We start from the raw sequence: 26,736 nt of genomic DNA, 5'->3' as shown, positions 1-26,736 counted from the left end.
ACAGAATCAGAAGCAGGCTCCAGGCTCTGAGCCATCAGCCCAGAGCCCGACGTGGGGCTCGAACTCACGGACCGCGAGATCATGACCTGAGCTGAAGTTGGACGCTCAACCGACTGAGCCACCCAGGCGCCCCTATTTTTATTTTTTTAATAATTAAAAAAAAATTTTAACGTTTATGTATTTTTGAGAGACAGAGAGAGACAGAGCATGAGCAGGGGAGGGGCAGAGAAAGAGTGAGACACCAAATCCAAAGCAGGCTCCAGGCTCTGAGCTGTCAGCACAGAGCCTGATGTGGGGCTTGAACCCATGAACCATGAGATCATGACCTGAGCTGAAGTCAGGTGTTCAACCGACCAAGCCACCCAGACACCCCTAGGAAAGTCTCTTAAATAGTGAAAGTTTTGTGAACTAGTAAAAATTTATCATGAACTGGCACTGATCAGGAATTTGGACTAGATATTTTCTAAGTTTCCTTCTAGCCTGAACATTCTGTAGTTTTCATATTTATTTAATACTAGGTATTATGCATGTATTTCATATTTATATATTTCCCAAGTGACATTGTATACTCTAATTTGTTATGCACAAACTTGTTAAGTATAATAGTGAATTCATATTATTCTCATTTAATACCTAGATGTGCTTCATGCAAAAAATAACTGGGAGGAATAGTTAGGTGTCCTCATCTCATATCCAGATATGCATGGAAGCAATTCCAGTATTTGCTTTTTTCTCATGCATAGAGACAGGATAAAGTGCAATAGTTAAAACCTTGGGACTCTCCAGCCAAAACCTGGATCCTCCACTTACTAGCTTCATAACCCTGGGCATTTATTTATCCTCTCTATGCCTAGGTATTTCTATCTGTGAACATGGAATTATAAATAATAGCAGTTTTTTTCCTAGAATTACTTTGAGGACTAGGAATGAAAGTGTGTAAAGCACTTAAAACAATATAGACAATTGAAACAGTATGAATCACAAAGTAAGCATTATGTAAGTTTTAGCTATTGTTAACAAAATGGCTTCAATCCTGAGAGAAACAAATGACTCATGGTGTTTTCAGGGGGAAAAAAATGAGAGGCCAAGTTATTTTTAAGATTTTTAAAATGAAGAAGGAATATTCATATATCTCTTGTGTGTGTGCGTGTGTGCGCGCGCGCGTACATGTGTGTATACATTTGCAACACATATATATACAAGGATATCTGTTTTTTGATATCACCTTTCATTTTTGTTCCCCCTTTGAATCCAGAGGGTAATCCTATGTTTTGGTAGAAATGTTTGTGGCACTGTACTTTCTTACCGTAATGTTTATGATATGTCATCATCACCAGCTGCTGCTCTCTTTTTCAGGCTGGACGGGAACTGGAAGCTGAGCAGGCCTACAAGTACACAATGAAGGTATGATGCAGGTGCCTCTGCTGCTTGTACTGAGGTTGGAAAACTGGGAGGAAGATGCTGCCTTAATTCAAGACTTTACAACATTTCATGATGTGAATATTTTTCTAGAGGCTCTTCTTACTATCTTTGCCATTTGCTGCTGGGTTTGGAATAACCCATATATTGGAATAACCCATATATTACTATGGGGGACCTTTCTTCTACCTCTTTATAGAATTTGGTTTACTGGACAGATGGCCTGGGAGTCAGGAGACCTGAGTTATGGTCCTAGTTTTGCCACTAACTTTACTGTGTTAACCTCTCTGGGCCTCATTTTCCTCGTGTGTAGACTGAAGGTGTTGGTCTAGTCCACAGATCAGCACACTTTCTGTAAAGGGCAAGATTATTTATATTTTAGGCTTTGTGGGCCAAACTGTCTCTATTGCATCTACTACTCTTCCCTTGTAGTGCAAAAGGAGCCATAGACAATATATTAACAAATGAGCATGGTTGTGTTTCAGATAAAAGTTTTACTTACAAAAACAGGCAGCCAGCCAGATTTGGCTCATGAGCAGTAGTTTGCCAACCTCCATTGTATTCTATTAATTATGAATTACAGATCATTTGACTTGAAAGATAGTGGCTTAAAAAAATTGGGAGTTTTATTTTTCTTATCTAATGAAAAGCCCAGGGCTGGGATCCCAGCTCCACAATGTCATCAAAGACCTAAACTCCATCTCTTTGCTTCAGTCACAGCATGCAGTTCCCATCCTTCATTGTTGCAAGGCAGCCATTGTAGCTCAGGCCACCACATACATGTTTCAGGCACAATAAAGAACAAAAGGGAGGAAAGAACAAAGAAAACATGCTAGCTATTTCACCTCCATTATGAAGCAATGATTTATGGGGATAAAAGATATAGCATAGGGAATATGGTCAATGGTATTGTAATAGTGTGTGGGACAGATGGTAGCTATACTTATTAGCTATACTTATTAGTGTAATGTATAGACTTGCAGAATCACTGTGTTCTACACATGAAACTAATGTAACATTGTATGTCAACTACACTCAGATTAAAAAAATAAAGATGTTTCACAAGTACATAGAATTTTATGGTAAAGAAAATCATTTCCAGAGAAAAGTATCTACTTTGGGGGGGGGGGGGAAGCAGCAGTGACTTTAGCTGACATTTCATTAGCCACAATTCGTCGTAAGACTACCCCTAGATCTAAGGGAAGAAGGGAATGGAGATTTTTAGCTAGCTGCATTCCTGCCCTGAAAAGAAGTGAAGATTTTGTTAGTAAGAAAGGATAGTGGGTATTTAGTGGCCACTAGACATCTCTACTACACATCTAGAGTCTAAAATTAAATCTAGTATCTTTGATTCCTGTCACTTGCCAAATTGGAATATTATAGTCAAGATAGATTGGGTGATGATGTGAACGCTTTTAAAAGTAAACTTTATTGAAGTTATTTTACAAAAAAATACACAGGAGCGCCTGGGTGGCGCAGTCGGTTAAGCGTCCGACTTCAGCCAGGTCACGATCTCGCGGTCCGTGAGTTCGAGCCCCGCGTCGGGCTCTGGGCTGATGGCTCAGAGCCTGGAGCCTGTTTCCAATTCTGTGTCTCCCTCTCTCTCTGCCCCTCCCCCGTTCATGCTTTGTCTCTCTGTGTCCCCAAAATAAATTAAAATGTTGAAAAAAAAATTAAAAAAAAATACACAAATTGCAAATGTTTATACTACTTGAATTTTCATAAAGTGAATGTGTCCATGTAAGCACAATGTTCTGAGGTCTTTTATTTTTATTTTTTCAACGTTTTTTATTTTTATTTTTGGGACAGAGAGAGACAGAGCATGAACGGGGGAGGGGCAGAGAGAGAGGGAGACACAGAATCAGAAACAGGCTCCAGGCTCCGAGCCATCAGCCCAGAGCCTGACGCGGGGCTCGAACTCACGGACTGCGAGATCGTGACCTGGCTGAAGTCGGATGCTTAACCGACTGCGCCACCCAGGCGCCCCTGAGGTCTTTTAATGGAGCTACCATGAAATAGGGAATATGGGAAGAGCCAATTTCATGCCAAGGAACTATATTCTTTAACTGTGGCCCTGTAAATGAGGGGTTTCCACAAAGATATATCAGGTATGACATGTCTCCTCCCCTTCCATCTTCTTATGCAGCTGAAATTGAAAGATGAGACTCTACTTGCAGAGATCCACATGGTACAGGAGGCAGTTGGCTTTGGAAATCCATCTTTCTGACATCCTTCCAGCTGAAGAGTATTCTGTATGGGACTCTGAACTTCTTTCCTTCCCAGAGAAATTAAACCCTGGGTATTTCATCACATGAGGCCTGGGAATGGACAACACCATGAACAGAAACTCGTTCATTTATTTCCATGGGCTATCTTACTGGATAGCCCTTCCTGGGATGTTTTACAAATGACTACTGTAAACTAGATGACAATAAAAAATGAAAGAGATTAAAAATTCATCAGTGTGGTTCTGGAGTTAATTAAGGTATACTGAAGTATATGTAAGAACATAATTATTTCTATAATTAAGGTATAGTGGGTTTGTTATTAAGGTTTCTGGTAAAAGCTTATCAGATCACTCCTTTAGGACGTCAACTGCTAAAGTCTCTGGCCTGGTTCACTTCCTGGAACTTGAGAATTAAGGTATCAATTTCTAAAGTGGGCCTAAAGTAAGAATACTATGCTGGGTCACTGTATTAGGACAAACACATTAGTTGTGACCAGACCCTTTGGATTCAATGGTGAACAGAACTGAACAGAGAGGTCTTTGCTCATTACCTCTAATCCCGGGTATCTTCATGGATCTAAATCACAAGGGCTCCAAGGAGAGTCCATTACTCTATAATGGATGGAAAACTCACAACTGAGGCCATTATTCTAGAGCTAGAGATGACAAAGGAACCATCCTTCACTCCTTTTCTTCTAGATCACTGCATAGCAAAACCAGAAATAAAGACTCCTTTTTCTTATTTTTTTTAAAGAAGGTGCAGAGGAGGGAGGTGGAGGAATAGGAGGGAAAGTGAAAGGCATATTAATAAACATAGAAGGATAAAATAAACTCCACATTCATTTATTGTTCTTCTGTAGCCTCGACTCTAACGCTACTTCCTTTATGAAATCTTCCTGAGGCACCAAGGAAGTATCGGGTTCGCCTTCTCCTCCGCTGCCCCAGGACTGTATACCGACCACCGTTAGCAACTCTGGTGTGGGCTCAGCGTCTCCCCCACGTGACTATGAGCTTCCTAGGGCAGGGACAGCGCCCTTTCAGCTAGGCCTTCTCAGCTTTGGCTTTGGCTCTAAACAGGTGCCCAAAACACGTTCCCTGGAAGGATGTATTTAAGAGCACTTTAGCAATTCTCCTGGCCGCTCCCCTGGATTCTCCCAATATTCCTCACTCTAGCAGGAACCCACTGTCCAATAAAGACCGAGAGCGCCCACTCAGCTCGGCTCGCACTACCACCCCCGCTACACGCAATTGCAGCGCGCCTTTTTTGCAGCAGTTTAAGGTACATTAGGGTTCGCGACGTTGCCTTATGGGAAGGGTAGGAGCGAAAAGCGGAAGAGGCGGGGCGAGTGGACTCTGCTTCCGCCACCAGGGCGCTCGGGCTTGGGTCACGGACAGGTCACGCCCCAGGTTCGGCAGTGTGGACTTCGGTGTTCGTCCTTCGCCCTTCCCAAAGCCGTAGCGCTGATCAGTGCGGACAGCGGGGCGCTGCGAGGCGCGGCACCTGGCGCCCTAAGTCGCGGCGCACGCCGGCTGCACCATGGTCCAGCTCAGTGAGTGAGCTTCCGGGCGGAGCTCGTCGGCGTATGGGGCGGTGGGGGCGGGGTGGTGGTGGCATATGGGGGGGTGGGGGCGGGGTGGTGGTGGCGTATGGGACCAGATGAATGAAACAGCTCTCTCCAGGGCGAGTTGGAGGCCACCCCAACCTGAAACAGCCTTACGTTTAGCTCTCTCCTCAGTTTTTTCTTCCTTAATCTTTGCTGAAAACCTATGAGACAAATGGCATTCTGTTTATAGATGAGGTAGCTGAGGCTCCGTTGTGGTTGCAGAGCTATTAAATGGCAGGCTGGTGTTGAGTGGATTGAGTGATGAGGAGGTAGTCACTTCTCGTTGAAGAGCATGAGAGGAGTTTCACAAAGAATATAATATTTAAACCAGATTGACAATAATTGGTTGGATGTAAAGATACCACAGTTGAAGAAGGGGCTTGTTTGTCTACCTCATTTTGTCCATTTTGTGTACTCAGTTCTTGTGTCTTAACCATTTGTTTCTCTATAGCTACTGTCCTCTGCAAGGCCTACCATGGAGGCCACTTAACCATCCGCCTTGCCTTGAGTGGCTGTACCAACCGGCCTTTCTACCGCATTGTGGCTGCTCACAACAAGTGCCCTAGGGATGGCCGATTCGTGGAGCAGCTGGGCTCCTATGATCCATTGCCCAACAGTCATGGAGAGAAAATCGTTGCTCTCAACCTGGACCGGATCCGGCATTGGATTGGCTGTGGGGCTCACCTCTCTAAGCCTGTGGAGAAGCTTCTGGGTAACGTAGCTCTAGCCTTACTTCATTGAGGGGATTTTAAATTGAAGTCAGTTTCAGGATGATAGTAGTTAAGAATGACTTTCGTTACCTCAGGCTGATCAGGACTGGAGTGAGAGCTGAAGTTGTGTTCTGATTGTCATTTTGAATGTGGAGACTCCTTTTTCCATGTAATAATGAGTGAAAATCCTGTTGCTTGTAGGTCTCTCTGGCTTCTTCCCTCTGCATCCCATGATGATCACAAATGCTGAGAGGCTGCGAAGGAAACGGGCACGTGAAGTCCTCTTAGCATCTCAGAAAACAGACACAGAAGCTACAGAAACAAAAACGAGCTGACTTCAGCTGAGCTTGAGCAGAGCATTGGGAATAAGGTCAAAGTTCTCTTAAAACACCTGTGCAGAGCACTTAGTTTTATTAGTTTTGGAGGTCAATAAATGGAGTTTTTTAAGTCACCCTGGCCTGAGCAGGGCTCAGGGAGAGATTTGTTCTTTCTGACATAAAGCTGGGTCTAGGTACTAATTCGATTTCTCAGCCTTCATCTGGGAGAAAGACCGTGACTATGGGGTGTGTTGGACTTTGGGTTGGGCCCTGGATCTCTTGGGCAACTTTACAATCTGTTGCCTTCCAAGACCCCTGTTTGACAGCCCCCAGCCAGCCTGTCCATGGTCCATCAGAGTAATTCCTTCCTTAATCACTTATGGTCATCCCACTAGCTCAAAGACACAGTTACTTTGCTTATTATTATTTTTTTGTAATTATAAACTTATATTGTCTTGTTTGACACATAATCTCAAATTTACAAAGGCAGATTTTTAAAAATTTTTTAGTGTTTATTGTTGAGAGAGATAGAGCATGAGTTGGGGAGGGGCAGAGAGAGAGAGGAAGACACAGAATCCGAAGCAGGCTCCAGGCTCCGAGCTCTCAGCACACAGCCGGACGCGGGGCTCGAACTCAAGAACTATGAGATCATGACCTGAGCCGAAGTCGGACGCTTAACCGACTGAGCCACCCAGCCGCCCTACAAAGGTAGAGTTTTTAATGAGCTTTTAGGCTATAAGAGCCTATTTTAAGAATAAGAAAATGGAAGAAAGGTAATATTGAAAAGTACCTATGTACATTCTCAGCTCTTTACAAGTAGGGTTATTTGTGAGGATTATTAGGTATCATGAAAGTGAGTAGGATTGTCTCTGTTTTATTGATGGGAGGCTGAGGTTGAGAGGTGGAAACTTGACCAAGGCCACCTATTTTCATTTGGGCAGAGCTAGGATTCAGAGCCCACTATGCATACCTGGAGAGCCCTTTACAGCATATTAGAGTGTCTGGGGCAGGGTGGGTGTGAGATGAGCAAAGATGAGGAGCTTTTCAAAAGTCCACTGAAAAAGCCAATGATAGGATGAGGTTTAGGTATGATGAATTTGGCAATATAAATAAATGATGGGCTGTGCCCAAATCCCAAGATGTCACATTATCTGGTCCACCATTTTGCAGGACAACCACGGGCACAGATTGGAGAATTTTAGTGCACATCCTGGATAGTACAGATTTCAAATTCTGGCATGAAACCAGGGTGGGGAGATTTATAGAGGAGATACTAAAGGGCTATCAATGTACCAATTTATTTTACTCTCTGGGTTTTGTATTCTGAGAACAGTTACCAGCGATCTCGCTATGGCATCATCAAGTCTGTCCCAGGGGTGTCACTGGTTGGCCTCCCTTGCTTTGAGGGAACTTTGAAGGCAGAGCAGGCCAAGAAGAACTGACTACCTGGATTTGATCTGGAATCTGGGAATGAGAAATGCTATGAAAACCATGGGAACTCTGGAAGTTAAAGATAATAATCCACTTTGGAGAGTTCAAGATCTTTGGGTAAACTATAATTGTAGATCAGAGGAGAATGATTCTGAAAAGTATTGACCAGCAAGGGGAACTGCTGGGAAATGAGTTAAGCTAAGGTATTATTTTGAGCTACTGAGTTTCTGCCAACTCAAGTATTCACTTTGTGCTTTGGTTTATCCTTTGCCTAAGATCTGTATACACACACTTCCTATGTGAGCTCATCCTGTCCCTGATTTCCAAGGTTATCTCAAGCTCTAGCCTTGCTTTGGATCTCCTGACACAGTTTCTCACCATCTTCTAGTTGATTGCATTCAAATTCAAGCTGCTCAAACCCAGCTTTGTACTTTAGAAAGCATTAAAAAAAAAAAAAAAAAACTTTTTCTTCAGCATCTTTATTTTTACTAAGATGAGGGTTTGGATCACGTTACCTTCACCAAAGTGAAAGGTAAATGGGAATGATTCTGTAATAAACGTTAGAGTTAAAAGACCGGTATTTTGTGCTTTTGGTTTAGGGTTTTTTTTCTTCCAGGAATCGAGGGAAAGCCCTTACCCAGCAGTCCCAGCCTGTAGGTTGCAAAATTATTGGGTCTGCGCGTTCTGTGTACTCCTGTCTGGATCGTTGAACCATGTCAAATTGCCAAACGTCAATGCTAATGCAGTTTTTTACGTTAAAAAGGCAAACAAAACAGCAATATATAGATTCGAGTAGTATGGACCTGTCATGTATTAAATAAGCTTATGCGTTGGGACACTGGGGAGAAGATAGGCGCCAGATCTCCTGAGTAAGGGGAGGAGGGCATCCTGGCACTGGGCGGTAAAGGCTAACCACGCGGAAGGAGGTTCCCACAGCAGCTCCCTCTAGACTGGCCACGCCCCCGTGTTGCAGCCGCCGTAAAGTGCGGCGTCCTGGCCACGCCCCTCCGGCGCTTCTTGTGACGCAGTCGCCCTGGGTATTTTTGCGCGGGAAAAGGAGGCAGTTCGGAGCGCTAGGCAGTGTGGCCGGAACCGGCAGTTTTTGCGGAGTTTGCAGCTCGCTCCCTGCCCTTACTGGCCATGGGGCTGCTGGAGCTGTGCGAGGAAGTGTTCGGTACTGCCGACCTTTATCGAGTGCTGGGCGTGCGGCGCGAGGCCTCGGACAGCGAGGTCCGGCGCGGCTACCACAAGGTGTCTCTGCAGGTGCACCCGGACCGGGTCGGCGAGGACGACAAAGAAGACGCCACCCGCCGTTTCCAGGTACGTGAGTCCCGGCTCCACTGGCCTGGGTTTCTCTTGGTCTTTTGGCCGACTGGCCCCGCCCCAGCGGAGTGCGCCCAGCCGGGTCTGGCTTTTTCTAATGTTTAGTTCTCAAGCGCGGTTTCAGTGAGGAATGCAAAGGGTGACTTTTGGATGCTCTTTCCCCACAGATCCTCGGGAAAGTCTATTCTGTTCTGAGCGACAAAGAGCAGAGAGCACTGTACAATGAGCAGGGAACAGTGGACGAAGATTCTGATGTGCTCAACCAAGATCGGGACTGGGAGACGTATTGGAGATTACTTTTTAAAAAGGTAGAGGACTCTGGAGATTTCTCTGTGACTGTTCATTCATTCGACAAACGTTTTTTGAATGCCTTTAAGGCATTGCATTTTGTGTTGTGTAGGAATGAGGAATTTGTTTCATCTCAAAATACAGATATATACACACATACAAGCAAGCATTTCTCTGGAGATACAAAGAATAAATCTATTTAAATGAGCCTTTACTTTACTGTTGATGTGGAGCGATTGTAGTGAAAAAGGTATTTTAATATTTTACGAGATAGTGCTTCATTGTACATATCCACATGTAAGTCTCGAGTTTTCCCGGGAGACTTCATTTAAATTTCCTGGTCTGTAATTTAGTAGTTGTGAAGGTTGGAGCAGGGAGAACTCTGGAAAAGCTTTGGCATAGAAAATGTGGTTCCTTGCAACAATTTCAACTCAAGCAACTGTTGTACTTGGGGGGAAATATTTCAACACCTAAATCTAGTTTTACTAGTATGCTTTTTACTTATTTAAAATAAAACTGTCAGTTAAAGCTAAAGCATATGTCTCTGTTCAGATATCTCTCGAAGACATTCAAGCTTTTGAAAAGACATACAAAGGTTCTGAAGAAGAGCTGGCAGATATTAAACAGGCCTATTTGGATTTCAAGGGTGATATGGATCAGATCATGGAGTCTGTGCTGTGTGTGCAGTACACAGAGGAACCCAGGATAAGGAACATTATTCAGCAAGCCATTGATGCTGGAGAGATCCCATCCTATAATGCCTTTGTCAAAGAATCGAAGCAAAAGATGAATGCAAGAAAAAGGAGGGTAAGATTTTGAATGCAATTTATTATTTATATCCTGATTGCTTCCGAAGAGAATATGAGAGTATTTACAATAACAAATATATAGAAGATTAATGAAATGCGAATCAGGGTTAACTTATTAAATAGTGGTTGTCTAATGAAATGAGCATGCCAGCTCATCAAGAGAAACTTTTTTTCCCTAGTATGTTGTGGTCAACAGGATTTTACTATGTGTATGGTTTAATATCTTTTTTTTTAAACTAATATCATCTTAACACAAATATTCTTTATTCCTCAAGAGATAAATTAATGGAGTTCAGATACATAGGTTAGACGGTGGTTCTCACTCGGTTAAGGGATGGGGAGAGGATGACAGAAACTTTTGCGGGGGGGGGGGGGCGGCACTGTGTTTTGTTAATACAGATTTTCTTTTGCCCTTGCCCAGACTGGTTCTTGAGTTAGGCCTAGAATATATATTTCTATACAAATGACTCAGTTTATTTTGATGCAACTGTATTCCCAAACACACTTTGAGAGAAACACTCTTGTGGTGAACCCAGGATTGTGGCCTCTGTACCTTACTATACTGTGGCATTGGTAGAGGGAGGGTTGATGGCAGGGGAAAGTAATTTAGGAACAGCTGAGATTCTGGGAGGGCGTGGATTCAAGGTAGCAAACATCTGTGTGTCTGGTCTTCTGGGGTAGTAACCATTGCCTCAACCTGGATTTCCTAATGGGAGCTCTGTGGAAAGTAGACAGTGTAAGATTTGGAGGTGGAAGTAGGTCTGCAACTTTGATACAAGATACATACCAGGGGTGAGCTCGTGTGTGTGTGTGTGTGTGTGTGTGTGTGTGTGTGTGTGTGTGTGTACATATTTGTTGAGCAAGGTGGAATGTGTATCAAGGTTATCATTTTGGGGGTGCCTGGCTTGCTCAGTCAGTAGAGCATGCTACTCTTAATCTCAGGGTCATGAGTTTAAGCCTCATGTTTGGCATGGAGCCTACTTTAAAAAGTAACAGTATTAATCATTTGGGCTCATAGGCTATATCTGTTTGGGCTCAAGTTGACCGTTTAAGTTGGTAATAATTTTCTCTGGTGAAACTGAGCACAGCTGTATCCAGTAATAGGATATTAGCTTGAGAAACTTCCCTAGAATTGGGGGATGGGGGATGGTATAGTTTTGAGAGAGACTCCACCAAACCTGGGGAGTGGGTACACAGTATTAAAAGACAGAAATAGAATACAAGGACTGAAAGTAGAGCATGGAAACTCTTTTTATTGGAATAACAAAATCCTAATGTATCATCATTCCCAGTATTAATGGTGTTCATTGTTATTTAGAAAATTTGCCGGGGTTTGGGACCTATTATAGTGTTAGTTGTTGCCCTGAAATAAAGGACAAACTCATTAACCTTTCTCAAGGTATTCTTGTTGTATTTTGGAATCAGTGCCCTAGGAAAATTTGGCAGAAGAAGGTGGCTTTGAAATCAGGTAAAGAAAGGTTAAAACTGAGTTTGTTAGTATTTGTTCTGACTACTTGGGAATTTTAAGCCAGGGTTACTCTCAAGGCTGCCACAAGTCACATGTAAAAAGTGGGTTTCCAGAGGAGAGGAATCTGAGATGCCTGTATCTTGACAACATTTTTGAGGGCATCCTTGGTTAAATGACCTTTCCTACTTCTAGTGTTTTGTTTTCATTCTTACCACCATGTGGCTTATGAATACCAAACTACTTGCTACCCCTAGCTAGTAGAAATGAGGGAAACTCAGAAATGCTTATTGGAATCAGGGGATCTACTGCATGCTGTCAGCAGTGTTGTCTTTTAATGAATGACATATTTATGTAATTGTGTTCTTTTAACCTGTATAATCCTCAAAATGAAAGGTTATTAATAGATCTGGTGTTGGGAAAGAGGGTATGTTTTTAGTATATGCTAAGTTTCCATGGAGTCTCATGTGAGTTTCTGTTTTAGGCTCAGGAAGAGGCTAAAGAAGCAGAAATGAGCAGGAAGGAGTTGGGCCTTGATGAAGGAGTAGATAATTTGAAAGCAGTCATTCAGGTAAACTTGACAGGTTGTCTTTAAAGGTTGTCACCACTTTTGTGTTCTGATTCCTTCTGCTAATATTTTCATTATAGCGTATATATGATGTTGTGGGTATTTTGTTTTCTTTTAAGACATAATTTGCATAATTTGCATACCATGCATGTTTTCATTTTTTTAAAGTGCACAATGCAGTGGCTTTTAGTATATTCATCAAGTTGTATAACTGTCAGCACTAATTCCAGAACATTCTCATCACCTTAAAAAGAAATCCCTTGCTCATTAGCAGTCATTCACCCATTCTCCCTTCCACCAGCCCTTGGCAACCACTGAGTACTTTTGTCTCTGGATAGCCTTGTGTTTTGAAAGCTTGTGTTTTAACTTCTTAAACAGAGCAGACAAAAGGATCGGCAAAAGGAAATGGACAATTTTCTGGCTCAGATGGAAGCAAAGTACTGCAAACCTTCTAAACGAGGAGGGAAAAAAACGCCTCTCAAGAAAGAAAAGAAATAATGGAATTTTCTCTTCAAAAGTCTTTAAGTGTTAATTGGTGCCCTTACAGGCAAGGTACAGTCAAGATTTGAAGACAAAAGTCAACCCCGCCCTTGAGAAAAATTGTCCTTCCAGCCTAGATTATTCAGATCAATTCTGTAAACCACGCAGAATCTCTCAACCTGATTTTAGGAACCCTAAAAATCCCCTGACGTTCTTTGAGGTCCTGTATGAAGGAGTTTAGTGGTGATTTTTGAGGGAATGGGGGTGAGTGGTGTATTCCTGGCAGCACTTGCTTCTATGGGTCTTCTGTGCAAGAAACTCTTATCTGGAATGTGGGTCTGTCCCATATAGCCTTTAGCAGTTGTCATTTTGGCACACAAGAGTGTGTACACAGCTGCAGAGTATTCGAAGTGATGTGTGTGTTTATTAGAACAGTAACTCTACCTGGCTAGAAAGCCTTCAAAACACTTGCTGGACATCTGTCTTTCACATATTTGCGAGTTCACTTTCAGGCTTAATATTCTTGAATAGATCCCCTTTCCTTTTTGTTTTACTCAGCCAGCTTTTGTACTCTGCTTGAAGTGTAGGAGAAACATGTTCAGATTACCTCAGGCATCTTTGTAAGACTTAATACCTGATGAAATAAACAGGTTAAAAAGGACTATTCAGTTGTGGGGCCTTTTAAATGATCTATGTGATCATTTAAAAATCTGTGATCTAGAGAAACTATGGAAGGTGCTTAGAGAAGAGAGAAGAAAAATAATCCTAGTCAGTTTATTTATAGTAGGTAGTCTGGTTTAAGTATCATAAACAGAAGTTGTCCTACCTGTACTGTTGAGTGTTCTTAGGTCGTTTGTTTCCTCATCTATAAAAGGGTGAGGGAATTGGGCTAAGTGACTTCCTCAGAGGTGTCTTCTGACTCTCTACATTTGAAAGGCAGACCATCTTGATCCCGTGGTTTGTTACCATGCACTCATGGTATTGATTTGTGAGAAAAGTACAGGTTTTTACTTAATTTAGTCAGATCGGTATATAGTCATTGGAATATATGGAAATTTTTTAGCAATTGTTAAACTTAATATGTCTGATTTGTAGACTTACGTATCCAATACCATATGCATAACACAGCCCTTCTGTTACTGAGCTTTATGTATGATAACTGAGGCTTTCAGTTTGTGATTACACACAGGTTAAAAAATACTCTTTAATTTGTGTTGAAAATATAATTTAAGGCAGGTTGTTCAAAGCATCTGTCTTCTTTATATGATAGCATTAGTACACCTTGATATAATAAAAAAGATACCCCTATTTATGGTCACCTGAATTTATCCACTCTGAAGATTAACAAGATTTAAAACTTATAGGGTCATCAAAATTAAAGTTCAATGAAATTTAAATAAAATAAATTTAAGCCATAGTTAAAACCTGCATTATGCTGCATTTATGAATGTTCTCCAAAAAAAAGTCCATGGTGAAATCAGAAGAATGTTGAAGTTCTCTACTTCTGCTCTTAGGATATGTTTATACTAGACCAATTACCAGAGTTTCTGAAATTTTAAGGCATTGCTGGCTTACCAGCAGATTCTATAAATTTTCAAGTTGACTTAGAACTTAAGAAGAAAATCGGATAAGGTGAATTTAATAGTTAAAAAAATATATATATAACCACTAAAGTCCTTTAAGAAAAGCATAATCTGATATCAAGCAGGCATTATGAGGTTGAGCTGTCCTGTCTGAAAATATATATACATTATGACTTATTACATAAGTTACTTTAAACCAGTGTTCAACATTTATGTCTTTATTACTCACCCCTTCCATACCTCTTTGCCTAGAAGATTGGACATCTAAAGAGAAAGCTTTAGGACTGACATCTGTTTGATGAGTAGCTCAGAGTTTTGACAGAACTGTCTCCTAAAAATGCCTTAAAAATGAGTACAACTCTCCAGAAATTCATACAAGTGGAAGTGTTCTGAAGCCAGTGATATAGCTTCATGTTATCAAACAATCATTTGCTGCTTTTTGTGTATGTATAGTCTTCATAGACTCTTATAGAATCCTATAATTGAACTGATCATCATTAACAGACAACATGAGCAGTGATTTGGGGATAATTATTAATTTGTTACATTTTTGGATACAAATTCTGTCTAGTGGAGTAGGTTAACTTAATGCTGAAAGAAGATGGTAACTGGAAAAACAGTACCCATGTAATCTTTGGCGGATATTCTTTTTTTTTTTTTCCTCAGTCAGTTACACCAGATTAACACTTCATGAAGATGGTTTTAAGTTCTTTTGTATACAAGCTTCGCATCACAAGATGACTGGACACTGATTCATGAAATTCTCTCACGTGTTCCCTGCAGCCTGAAGCAGGTTCTTCTATTTGCCCTATGGTCCCTGCTTGGTTCTAGAGACTGGTCCACCTCTGTTTTGAGATTTTGTAGACCCATGTAACTGAGGACCTGTCAGACAAAGATGACATCATAAAGTAACATTAGTAGACATTTTAGATTTGGTAATCTCAAATTTATATCTAAGGGCTTTTTTGCTCCAATTATCAGTTGGACTGAAATTTGGAGACTGGTACTAAGTAATAAAGTATATATTTACCAAGGCAGTAAGAACCACATTTACATTATTTTATCATGTAAAACCTACAAGTCTGTATTAAGATATGAAACCTAGTTCTAGAGAAGAACCCACCAAGTAAAACAGACTAATATGTCTGTTTCACTTACCTAAATGTTATAACTGGCCATCAACATGGCTAAATGGAGTAACTATAGCTCAGAGGCAGCACTGTGTCTCTTTGAGGACTACTAATCCAAGAAAAGAATCCACTGAAAGCATTCAGAGACTGCCAAAAAATGCAAATAGGAACTGAACAAGAGAATTTACTTGGATGACAGATAATTTGAGGCAGATTATTTTTTAATCTTATTAACAGGAAACATTTCAACTGCTTAATACTCCATATTTCACCTACAACATAATGAGAATGACCCTGATGGTGGTGAGAAGACCGTTATAGGAAGATAACTTTTAAGTTAAGATATCCTTAAAATTTCTTCTTTCCTATGAAAATACAGTCTATAGAATATGACTTAGAAATAAAAGTTAATGGGATAGACTAAGACTCTGCATGTCTTGTCATTTTTAAATTTCTTTTCTTACCTTGGCCTAGCAAGTTAACTGACCATAGCAAGTTTATTCTACAGAAATATGGATCTACATAATAAAACCCATGCAGTGTTTGAATGTTATAAAAATGACTTATTTCACTTAAGTTTTTTAGATTGAAGAAAAGAAAGTACTGTCTATTTTGCCAGAGTGGTGAGAAGTTAATTTACATATGAGAAAACGAATCTGGAACTTGGCTCTGGGCAATAGAGGTCTCCTCGATCTTTATTATATGCCATTTCCAAAGGAATTTGAGATGATTTACAGATGTAGGAAAACAAAATATAATAAAATCTGGAGGAAGGGAAAATAAACATAGGAAACAGACAAAGGCAGGGTCTTAACATAGCCACATAGTAAAATAAGAGCAATGGTCCCACCTGTCACTGCAGATCCCCTACCAGGTCGGGCCTGATGAGGATACTCAGCAACACACGAATGATATTGTGTATCTGGCTGCAAAACAGAAAAGATGAGACACTTCTTACAATGGGACTTCCCCCAAAGGATGTATGTTAGTAGGTTTACAAAGGAATACCTTGAAATCAGACAGCAATGTAAATGGCATTGTCTGCCAGCTGAGGGACAGGTTGGTTGAGTGCACTCTTGTATTTCAAGTAAAGAATCCCAAGCCGGGGACCTACAAAGCCATTTGTTAACTTGTAAGAATTTTTAAGTTCTTCTTTTAAAAATTTCTTAAGTTCTAAAATTTTATTAATATGCCTTTAAGATAATTTTAGCACTTATAAGTAATCCATATGGTTTAATATTTCTCAGTATTTATAATGGCTGTTAAGGGAATTTTATCTAATTTAGAGCCTGCTGACTAAAGTTTAAAACAACAGAGCCTTTTCAGCAACATTAAAACACCCATGACTTTACCTCCATACTTGAAATGTGACTCTCAGTATGAAGTTCAAACATTTCAAAATCACCTCTGATAATTTAAAAATTTTAAGATATGATTAAAACACTGAAATGTAAATATCAAAAAAACCCCAAAAAAACCTATCAATGCCATCCTGCTGGTGCTTCTGGAATAAAAAACATCCCTCTCAGTTCCCTGTCAGAGCACTGGAATTAAGACATTTCAGGAACCTTTTTTTGGTGAATCCCCATTTTTTTTTACTGGGGTCACCAAACTTCCTTTCTGGCGGGCCAGAAAGTAGATATTTTAGGCTTTGTGGTACGTACTGCTAGAAACTGCTCAACTCTGCTGTTAGAGTGGGAAAGCAGTCATAGACAGTACATAAGTGAATGAGTACGGTAGCTCTCCTGTAATAACTTTATTTACAAAAGCAGACTAACTTTTGTGGTGAGCTAAATGGTCCATAAAAATAGTTTGTTCACCTGTAGGAGCAGAGTGCTAGTCTGGAAGTGCCAAGCCAGGGACTCAGTTATAATGCTCTCAGTTACATCGAGCAACTAGCTGATCTCCCTTTGCATGACAGCAAACTGGGAAAGACACAGCTAAGGTAAGAAATTCTTACTTTTATTGTTATAAACATCAGAAAAAGAAGAAACTGAAAATTATATATAAATGTTTTATAGAGAATCTAGCTGTAGAATATAATCATGGAACACTGCTTTAACAAGTGCCCTGAATCAAATTATGAGAGGACAGATTTAATAGAGGTTCTCAAACTTTTCTAGAGTTCACATTGAGTAAGAATCAGAAATGCTCACATTTCCCTTTAGGTCATGTTTTGGTGAATCTCCCCCTAAATAAAGTCTCCTAAGGTCTGTTGAGTTGAAGTGTCCCCTCCTACAGCTGCTGCCAAAATTTATGTCCACCTGGAACCTGTGGCTATGACTATTTGGAGATAGAATTTCTGCAGATGTCATCAAGATAAGGTGAGGTCATATTGGACTAGGGTCAGCCATAAATTCAATGATTGGTATCTTCATAAGACGGAAATCTGGACACAGACACAGGGAGGAAGGCTGTGTGAAGGCATAGGCAGAAACTGGAGTGATGCAGCTGCAAGGCAAGGACGGCCAGGGACTGCTGCAATCCACCAGAAGCCAAGAAGAGGTGAGAAGATCCTCATCCATAGATCCTGTAGTGGGAGCATTGTTCTGCTGACACCTTGATTTTGGACTTCTAGGCTCTGGAACTGATAGAATAAATTTCTGTTGTTTTAAGCCACCCAGTCTATGGCAATTTGTTACGGTAGCCCTAGGAAACTAATACAACATCCCAGTAATTTATTGTTCTCACCACTCTTTCAGTGGAGGATTGTATATTGCTTTAGGCTGATCTAGTTCAAAGCTTATGAGTTGGAATAAGTGGGCTTCAAATAGCACCGTCCTGAAAACTGGTATAAGATGTGAGGCCCCTGGCTCCTGGGCACTGAGTGTGGCCCCATTCACTTCCCGAGGCTCTTCAAGCCCTCTTGCCACAAAGATCAGGTGGGGCTGAGCTCCTGGCCTACAGTTGGGCAAGGTCAGTGCATGGCCTCCACTCCCAACTCAGTTTTTCTATTATTTGCTTAAAAGGCTAGTAAATGCACATTAAATGGTAATGTAAGCATCTCAAACATCAAAGAGTTGACTTCTATTTTTTTTAGGTGAGTTACCTATCCATCAGTCCACATCATAATCTGATACCAGTTTTGGTGTAACTCTGTAAGGGCAGTGTTAGAGAATGAGTTATGCTGATCTGATATGCACTGGAGTTTAACATTTTTTTTTGTTTGTTTATTCTCAGAAATATTTAATATTTAACAATTTAAATTGTTTAGAATTTGTGACTCATGTATAAGGCATTTTAACTTATTCTTTTTATGAGTTGAATAAGTGGCAGAGACCAGTTAGAATTTCAAAAAAATGTACTACTAATGCTATTTTTATTAAGAACCTCAGCTTTTATTCTTGGAGTTGATTAAGCTACTACATGAAATCTTAAGTCTGCCAGACTAGTTTTTTTAATTTTCTTTCCCCAACTGTCAAGACCATAGAAGTATGTCGCTTTACCAAAAATGACTGAGTAGTGTTGGGCCTGGAGAAAAAGTCAGGTAAAAGGAGCCTCTCCTGGGGCTGCTGATGGTTAGGCTCATCCACTACTGCACTTCGAGCTCGATTGGAGTCACCATGGGTTTTCTGCAGAGGAGACAAAAATTACAAGAAACAGTTAATTTGTAGTGAGACCTGTACATGGCCTACATCACCCCAGGTAGGTATGATAACTGCAGGCCAAGCAGCTCCAATTCCATTGTCATAAATTAGGATTCAGTTTGTACTTTTGACAAAATGCAGTATAAATCAAGACCAGAACATGGATCTTGCACAGTTGCTGGCCGTGAGGTCTCATAAGCACATGGAAAAGGCAATAGGAGAAAGACCTACCGTTTGCCTTTGTGACCCCACAGTGCTTAAGTGTTCCACTTCAGCTGTGCCAATAGGTGGCAGGAGATTGTTTCGACTCAGGGGCATTGGTGAGGGAGAGGAGAGTGAGTCCGCCGCTCCTGGACTGCAGATCCCACCAGCAAACACCAAGATAGGAAAGCATAAAGTTACAACAATACAAGAGAACTAATTAGAACGAAAGAAATGAAGGAGATGAGTTAATGTCATGCACAGATGCTTTAAGCTGTTTATGTTTTTACGTAAAATCTCAGTGAAAGGATTTTGGAAAATCAGAGTTTGGTTTTTTTCATAGTATTTTCATAGTATTTTTCATAGTATTTTCTGATTTTTGTTGAAACTTTATCCTGGGCACACAGCATAAGTTGAGCTCTTTGTGAAATTTTCCCTGTCTGGTGTTAACACTGCATGGTGTTAACCTGTTGTGGATTTGTAATTTCATATCTGATGGAATTCTCCACAGTTCTGGGCCTTTTGATTGTCCTTTTCACTAATAACAGTAGTCCTCCCTTATCCACACTCATCCTCAATAAATTTAATCTATAGCTGTATCAGTATCAACATCAACATAATAAAATAGTTCTCACCAGGTGAGAAGAACCCTGGTGTCATGAAAGATTTGTGGTCGGTATAGACATCTCTTACTGAATCTATGGGGACAAATTAAAACAAGAAATTGAAAAATCAAAGTCCACGAATGACATGTTGGGAGAGAAGCATAGTGACATATGCTTAATTTAGAAGCTGAATTCAAAACACAGTTATAGCCATATTACCTCATACCCTTGATCATAGTCTTAGAATCAAACATCCTAATATGTTTTATGAATCAACAACTAATGAGAGAATTTTATTTAAAAAATTGGCTTCTAAATATTTTTTGCATTATGAGGCTCAAAGTGAAGTAAGGGTAGGAAAAGGGAAGAGAATATGTTTAGTGTTATTTCCTAAGAAGTGCTGAGGTTTATTTTTCCTGGTATGTAGGCAAGTACTTATCTGAGGTTAAAATGTTATCATTGTCAGTAGAATAAGCAGATCCCAATGGTACAGAAAAATATTCAGAGGATCTATTATTTTGGGATGAATTTCACTGAACATACACCCACTAAGGAAGATGTTTAATAAGATACATATGTTTTATTCCTTAGATAAGTGTCACTGAAGTATTCTAGCCATTTCATTTGTAGAAATATAAATCTTAAGCTAGACTAACAGAAAGATCCAATAGCCGTATTATATTCAAATGTAACCACACCTTTTCTATATTGAATTTAAACAATCATGAGAATATGTAATGATTAATTTCTAAGCATTCATTCTGTTCATAAAATTCTTCATTAATTTTATCACAGTTTCCAAAAATTCTGCTTTGAAACCTACACTCGGGATCCTCTGAGGATTTCTTCCACAGGCCTTGGCGTTCCAGCGCATGAATGGCTTGTGCTGATGGGATGAAGTGTACGTGGTGGGGGATTGCGTCTCCTGGCGGACTGCACTGTGTATGACAGAGCTGATGTACTAAGCTCCAGGGCTCGATTTGGCCAGTTTCGGGTTGAAAGGATGGTACTGGATCCAGGTCTCATAAGTAGCTTGTCATCAAGATCTCTAGTGGCCAAATCAGAAACCCACAATGAAATCAGAATTGCTATGTGTAGAGAAACAGGACTCAAAAGCTTAGAGTGTAAAATACATTCAAGGGAGAAAAAGGCAAAGTAATCTAGTTTATACAAACTACATAATCTAGTTCAGGCATGAGAATGTGTTCTGTTGTTTTTTTTTTTTTTAAGTTTATTTATTTTGAGAGAGAGCAAGCAGGGGAGGAGTAGACAGAGGGGAGGAGAAGGAGAATCCCAAGCTGGCTCCACATTGTCAGTGCGGAGCCTGATGTGGGGCTCGAACTCACGAACCGTGAGATCATGACCTGAGCCAAAACCAAGAGTCGGATGCTTAACCGACTGAGCCACCCAGGCACTCTGAGAATGTGTTCTTAAAAGGACATCATTTTAGTCATACAAGTAGTTTAATAGAATGGAGAATTGGGAAAGCAAATCCATTATTCACCTGCCAAGACCATGACTTCTTCAGTTACAGTGAAGGCCAACCTGAGGAGTACCTACACTAGAGTGCTTCCCGAAAGTTTACCTCAGGGAATGAGATCCCCACCATATTTGAGGCATTCTTTGTGCCAAAGGAAAGACTTAGTTGAAAGGCAAATATTGCTGCTTGGAAGCAACGTGGCACCGGTGTGGCTCCCACTCAAATATTAAAATGCTGAGCTCGTGGGGTGCCTAGGTGGCTCAGGCCGTTAAATGTCCTACTGTGGCTCAGGTCATAATCTCTCAGTTCGTGGTTCGAGCCCCGCATCGGGCTCTGTGATGACAGCTCAGAGCCTGGAGCTTGCTTTGGATTCTGTGTCTCCCTCTCTCTTCCTCTCCCGCTTCTGCTCTCTCAAAATAAATTTAAAAATTAAAAAAAAAAAAATGCCACGCTCGTTGGAGCCTGCGGGGGTAGGGGTTTGGGTTCCTTGGAAAGCTGGAAGCAGGCAAAAGGTCCAGAGCCGCCTGCTGCCCAGGGCACTAGGACTACAGAAGATCTCTATTTGCATAAGCAACTGAAATAACACTTTTCTGTAAGTACTCTGATAAGTAAAATATGCTGAAACAGTTCAGTAGCTTAAACTTTGCCCTACAGATTTGGGGGTTTTTATTTTGTTTTTTTAAAACATAGAAGAGACATTTGTGCTATAAGACACCTAGGAGAGCATTTGGACAAGGAAATGGAGGGAAAGTGAAAGAATTAAGCTCTGCCACATGCTCTTTTGGCTTTCAACAAGTTTCTCAAACTTTCAGGCCCTTTGATGTCTTGTTGTGCAAACTATACCTCAGTGTTTGGAGGACTGTGAAGGGGAAATACTCATCAAGGAATGGACTAAACCTTGAGCATTACTCACAAGAGATCTTGCTGGTCTTCCTGCCTCTGTAACCATTCACTTATTAGCCTTTCCACACCCAAACTCCTTTCCATTACAGAAGCTTTAGGCCTTAAGTGCTCTATGCTTATCTTTATTTTGTCTTCTGGACTACTCATTTATAATTTTGGATTCAGTATCACCTCTAGCCAAGTGACTTCTAGATCACCTTCCAAAGGTGACCTCTTCGATGTTGCCAATGAGATGGCCTGGCATTATAAACTCAACACACCTCAAACCAAATTCATCTTTATCCCACAACAAGTTTCCCTTGAAACAAGTTTCCCTTCTCAGAGTTGACTTTGGTTCTTCTATTTTTATAGAATCTGATTTCTTTTACAGTAGCTCCTAAAATATTCCATTCCTTTCTTATCTTTTGCTACAACTTGAGTACAGACTTTTAGCAGCTCATGCTTGAACACACACACACACACACACACATACACATACATGCACACACACATACATATAGACACACACATATATAATTAGCTTTTTTTTTTTAGCTTTTTTTTTTTTTTAACGTTTATTTATTTTTGGGACAGAGAGAGACCGAGCATGAATGGGGGAGGGGCAGAGAGAGAGGGAGACACAGAATCGGAAGCAGGCTCCAGGCTCTGAGCCATCAGCCCAGAGCCCGACGCGGGGCTCGAACTCACAGACAGTGAGATTGTGACCTGAGCTGAAGTCGGACACTTAACCGACTGAGCCACCCAGGCGCCCCTTTTTTTTTAGTTTTTTAATGTTTTTTTATTATTTTTGAGAGCAATAGAGTGCAAGTAGGAGAGGGGCAGAGAGAGAGGGAGACACAGAATCTGAAACAGGCTCCAGGCTCTGAGCCGTCAGCACAGAGCCCAATGTGGGGCTCGAATCCACAAGACGTGAGATCATGACCTGAGCCAAAGTTGGACGCTTAACCGACTGAATCACCCAGACGCCCCCCCCCCCTTTTTTAAAGTAATCTCTCCACCCCAGCATGGGGCTGGAACTCACAATCCCAAGATAGAGAGTTGCATGCTCTTCTCACTGAGCTACTCAGGTGCCCCTTGAATCCCTATGTTAATTAGACTCTTTACCTTCAGTTCCTCCTGCTTCAATCTGTGTTCTGCTGTGAAATCTATCTTTCAGATTCCTGATTTAAATATATGTGCTCCCAACTGAATCATACATTGCTGGCAGAAGTGTCAAATGGCGTAATTAGCTTTGGCAAACTGTATGGCAGTTTCTTATAAAATTAAACATATACTTGTCCTATGACACTGTCTACATACCCAAGAAAAATGAGGCCATAGGTCTACAAAAAAAAGACCTGTGCAAGAATGCTTATAGTGCCTTTAAGCATAACAGCCCCGATCTGGAAACACCCCAGGTATTCACTAACAGGAGAATGGAAAATGAATTGTGATGTATTCTTACAGTAGAATATTACTTGGCAATAAAAGAGAAGATCATGTGCAACAACATAAACGGATCTCAAAAACATGGCATTCAAAACCCCCAGTCTGGTCCCAGCCTTCATTAATTTCATAGCCTTTTCCCCACTAATTACACCATGATATATCTGTTTTAACTCTGAAAGATTGTCAGTGGTCTTAGGTCAGAAGCACTAAAATTGTGACCTACCCCTTCCTTTTCTCATTATAGCAAAACTGGGTCTGCTTTCTCTTCTAAACAGTTCTTATTTTCTTGTTTCCAAACCTTTTCCCACACCATTCCTCCTACCTACAATAGCATTGTTGCTCTTTTCTGCTTATCCAAACTCCCCTCTTTGAAGGAAAAGTTCAAACCTACAGTTACCCACCAAAATGCCTTCCTTCTTTGGGATCACCATGCATTCACTCTGGGTACCACACACTTGACATTCAGTCACAAAGATGCCTTATATGGGTCTCTTTTTACCCATGTGTGTCTTCTCTTTCCAGTTACATTATCTGCTCCTTTAGGATGGAAACCATTTCCTTAGATGTTTTTACTTCACAAATTTCTCTGGTTGCTTGGTAGGTACTCAATATGCATATTGATCAACTGATTTAGCTTTCCTTTTATTTCTCAGTGATCTATGTAAATTCTAGAGTCTATTAAAGTTTTATACTTCTTACAGTAGCTTGTCCATTAGGGAGAGATTTCTTGGTTGTAGAGGCATCCCATGGACCAAGAGACCATTCACATTTGGCTGATGACCACTTGCTGCTTGACAGAGATTCATCTACATGTCAAAAGAAAATGTTACTTGTTATTGGTTGGTGAAGATACTTGCTTGGTTTCCCAACTTTGCCGAAAGATAATATTTTCAAATTAGGAGATCTGTACATTTTTCTCCTATGCCTTAACTTTTGTAATATCTTTCTCCAGTAGCCTAGCTGGGTCCCCAAGTCCACTGTTAAAATCACAAGTCAGAGTCCTTTTCTCTTCATTTTTAAATGACAGCAGGCAAGGGAAGCCTGATCAACTGAGATGAAAGCTGTTGACAGCCACTCTGATAAGGGATAGAGAACTTCATTACTATCATTATTTACATTAGAAAAGAAAACCAAAAAGAAAACAAAATATGAAACAAAAATAGAAAAAAAAAGTAAACTCTGATGTAATCTCTTTCACCATCAAACAATCTTCTACTCTGCACAAACATACTTTCTCTTTCACTACCCCTGGAGCAGTCAGCTATTGTCATTACCTAAAATCTGAAGACTTTTATTAGAAAGAGTTAATCTTATTTGTTCTAGTGTTATCAGGGTTTAATCTTCCTTGGACTGACATTGCCACCTTGAAGTGCTGTTGATTTTCTCTGTCAGATCATCAGTTCAGTGCCCTTTCTGGCTATCTCCTTTTCTGCTGTAGCATGCATTTTCCTCCTACTTTCTCTCAGGAATCTTTGAACTAACACTTCTCTTTCCTTTGGTCACTAGCAGCCAGAAACATTTAAGTTAACTATTCATAACTTAGGGTACCTAACCCATAGTCAGACCACTTACTTAAGCATGTTAGAAGTATTTTATTACCACCAAGAACATTAGTTTACCTGGTTAAGCCACCAGTGTGATAAGATATGGATGGGCCTTGCTGATTTTATTTTTATGTAACACATTTGTAAATCCAGCAGGACAATATCAGCCAGTATACCAACAAAGCAAATACTAGATCTGGTAGTAAAACTCAGGGTTGATGAGCATGGCTCAAGGATTAGAATACCCCCACCCCTTTTTTTTGGCCACAAGTAACACTGAAACTACCATGTAGGAATTGGGACTAGATGAGGCGATGTGAGACCAGGTTCATCAGCCTTCTGCAAGAAATGGCTGTCCTTATGTCTGTCCACAGATTTAATTGGGACTACTTTTTCCTTACTTTGGTTTGCTTTTTATGCCTCAGTTATTAATGAGTACTAAACACCCAAAAGGCAAAAAAGTCAACAGATTCAAATGTCAAAAATAAAAATCAGGTAGGCTGAGAGAAGAGAAAAAGGAGTCAAAATGGAGAAATTCAAAGCATAGGATGTTACCCTTTTCGTCATATCCTTTATTCTTCTCCCAAACAGACTTAGGCTAACCATATAGCTGATTCTACATTGCGTAACTTACGGGTGACTTTTTTAAAAAGCTATTAACCCTAATTTGCTATTAATTTTTTAAACTGAAATTAAACTTATAAGTGCAGAGTCACTGGATTATTGTGATAAACACATTACTGAAAAAAAGTTAAGTCATAAATAATAAAATTAAGGCAAATAACTCTGAGCAAACTTCTGGCAAGAACACTTGTAGGTTCTCCAGTACATTCCCGTGTGGGGCTTACTGTATTTGAGGTGATGGACAGCACCTTCGACTGTGGCACTCGAGGTAAAACCAAGGGTTGTGGTTCACTCAGCACACAGGGGCTTTCTGAAACTGGTCTGGTGTTTGCAACATTACTCTCATCATCTGAACAAAGGAATAGAATCTGTTACCCATGGATATCTTCAGACCCACAACAAAACTGAAAAATAATCTTCCCTGAGAATTCATAATCTCAAGATAAGCTTCATGCATTTTTGCAGCCCAACTTAATACCACCTGCATGGTTCAAAAAACAAAACAAAAACAAAAAACAACCCTCAAATTAAGTTAAGTGGTTTCCAAGGCTGGTGATACCTACTTGTACCTGGCAGAAGGAAAAACATCTCTAGAGCAAAGCTGTCCAATAGAACATTTGGAGTTGATGGAAATACTCTACATAGGCACTGTCCAATATAATGGCCTCCAGCCACATGTGGCTCTAAAGCCCTTAAATCTGGCTAGTGTTATAACCAAGCAGAATTGGAAAAGAAAAAAACTACAGAAGACAACTAGAATTGCTAAAATTAAAAACAGAATTAATAGATTAGATACTGCTGAAGACAGAATTAGTGAACTAGAAGAAAAATGTGAAGAAATAATTCTGAATTCAGCACAGAGGAAAAATGAAAAATATGAACTACACACTAAAAAGATAATTTTACTGTATGTAAATTATAACTTAATTTTAAAAATGGATAAAGAAAACCACAATGAAACTTCCTTTTACGTGTTGTCAAAAAATTAAACATTGATTAGTAAGTACTGA

The 26,736-nt window shown here is 40.4% G+C and overlaps 4 protein-coding genes across 4 annotated transcripts in view; 3 read left to right on the top strand and 1 right to left on the bottom strand.

The window, feature by feature from the left end:
* Positions 1-3,854, top strand: part of CFAP70 (cilia and flagella associated protein 70) — a 106,466-nt gene extending 102,612 nt beyond the window's left edge. Inside the window, exons 27-28 of the mRNA XM_047072952.1 lie at positions 1,357-1,404; positions 3,566-3,854. Of these exons, the coding sequence (XP_046928908.1) occupies positions 1,357-1,404; positions 3,566-3,646 (129 nt within the window). The 3' untranslated portion in view covers positions 3,647-3,854. The remainder of the gene's footprint in view (positions 1-1,356; positions 1,405-3,565) is intronic.
* Positions 3,855-5,008: 1,154 nt separating this feature from the next.
* On the top strand, positions 5,009-6,411 carry MRPS16 (mitochondrial ribosomal protein S16). Its single transcript, XM_047072027.1, has 3 exons — positions 5,009-5,196; positions 5,702-5,962; positions 6,162-6,411. Exons 1-3 carry the CDS (start codon positions 5,184-5,186, stop codon positions 6,293-6,295), a joined length of 408 nt encoding a protein of 135 aa, XP_046927983.1. The 5' UTR covers positions 5,009-5,183; the 3' UTR covers positions 6,296-6,411.
* Positions 6,412-6,902: 491 nt separating this feature from the next.
* On the top strand, positions 6,903-14,058 carry DNAJC9 (DnaJ heat shock protein family (Hsp40) member C9). The gene is made up of 5 exons (XM_047072951.1): positions 6,903-9,028; positions 9,199-9,339; positions 9,872-10,126; positions 12,078-12,164; positions 12,540-14,058. The coding sequence occupies exons 1-5, from the start codon at positions 8,849-8,851 to the stop codon at positions 12,657-12,659; spliced, it is 783 nt and encodes a 260-aa protein (XP_046928907.1). The 5' UTR covers positions 6,903-8,848; the 3' UTR covers positions 12,660-14,058.
* Positions 14,059-15,032: 974 nt separating this feature from the next.
* The window catches only part of FAM149B1 (family with sequence similarity 149 member B1), an 86,903-nt gene continuing 75,199 nt past the window's right edge, over positions 15,033-26,736 (bottom strand). The window contains exons 8-14 of the mRNA XM_047072949.1: positions 25,951-26,075; positions 24,258-24,364; positions 20,571-20,795; positions 19,173-19,296; positions 18,801-18,926; positions 16,205-16,280; positions 15,033-15,106 (exon numbers count right to left, since the gene is read on the bottom strand). Of these exons, the coding sequence (XP_046928905.1) occupies positions 15,033-15,106; positions 16,205-16,280; positions 18,801-18,926; positions 19,173-19,296; positions 20,571-20,795; positions 24,258-24,364; positions 25,951-26,075 (857 nt within the window). The remainder of the gene's footprint in view (positions 15,107-16,204; positions 16,281-18,800; positions 18,927-19,172; positions 19,297-20,570; positions 20,796-24,257; positions 24,365-25,950; positions 26,076-26,736) is intronic.

Source organism: Lynx rufus, unplaced genomic scaffold, assembly GCF_022079265.1.
Source record: "Lynx rufus isolate CCGP_SWC_20201006 ecotype Redwood Valley unplaced genomic scaffold, mLynRuf1.p SCAF_11, whole genome shotgun sequence".
Classification (NCBI taxonomy): domain Eukaryota; kingdom Metazoa; phylum Chordata; class Mammalia; order Carnivora; family Felidae; genus Lynx; species Lynx rufus.
Note: the sequence above shows the minus strand (reverse complement) of the source record. Positions and strands in the feature narration are given on the sequence as shown.

Excerpts from the sequence above, each read along its gene's own strand:
- MRPS16 (XM_047072027.1), top strand. Across the intron at positions 5,963-6,161 it reads GCCTGTGGAGAAGCTTCTGG|GTCTCTCTGGCTTCTTCCCT; the intron begins GTAACGTAGCTC and ends TGTTGCTTGTAG.
- DNAJC9 (XM_047072951.1), top strand. The coding sequence starts at position 8,849 with ATGGGGCTGCTGGAGCTGTGCGAGGAAGTGTTCGGTACTGCCGACCTT. Across the intron at positions 9,340-9,871 it reads GGAGATTACTTTTTAAAAAG|ATATCTCTCGAAGACATTCA; the intron begins GTAGAGGACTCT and ends GTCTCTGTTCAG. Across the intron at positions 12,165-12,539 it reads ATTTGAAAGCAGTCATTCAG|AGCAGACAAAAGGATCGGCA; the intron begins GTAAACTTGACA and ends CTTCTTAAACAG.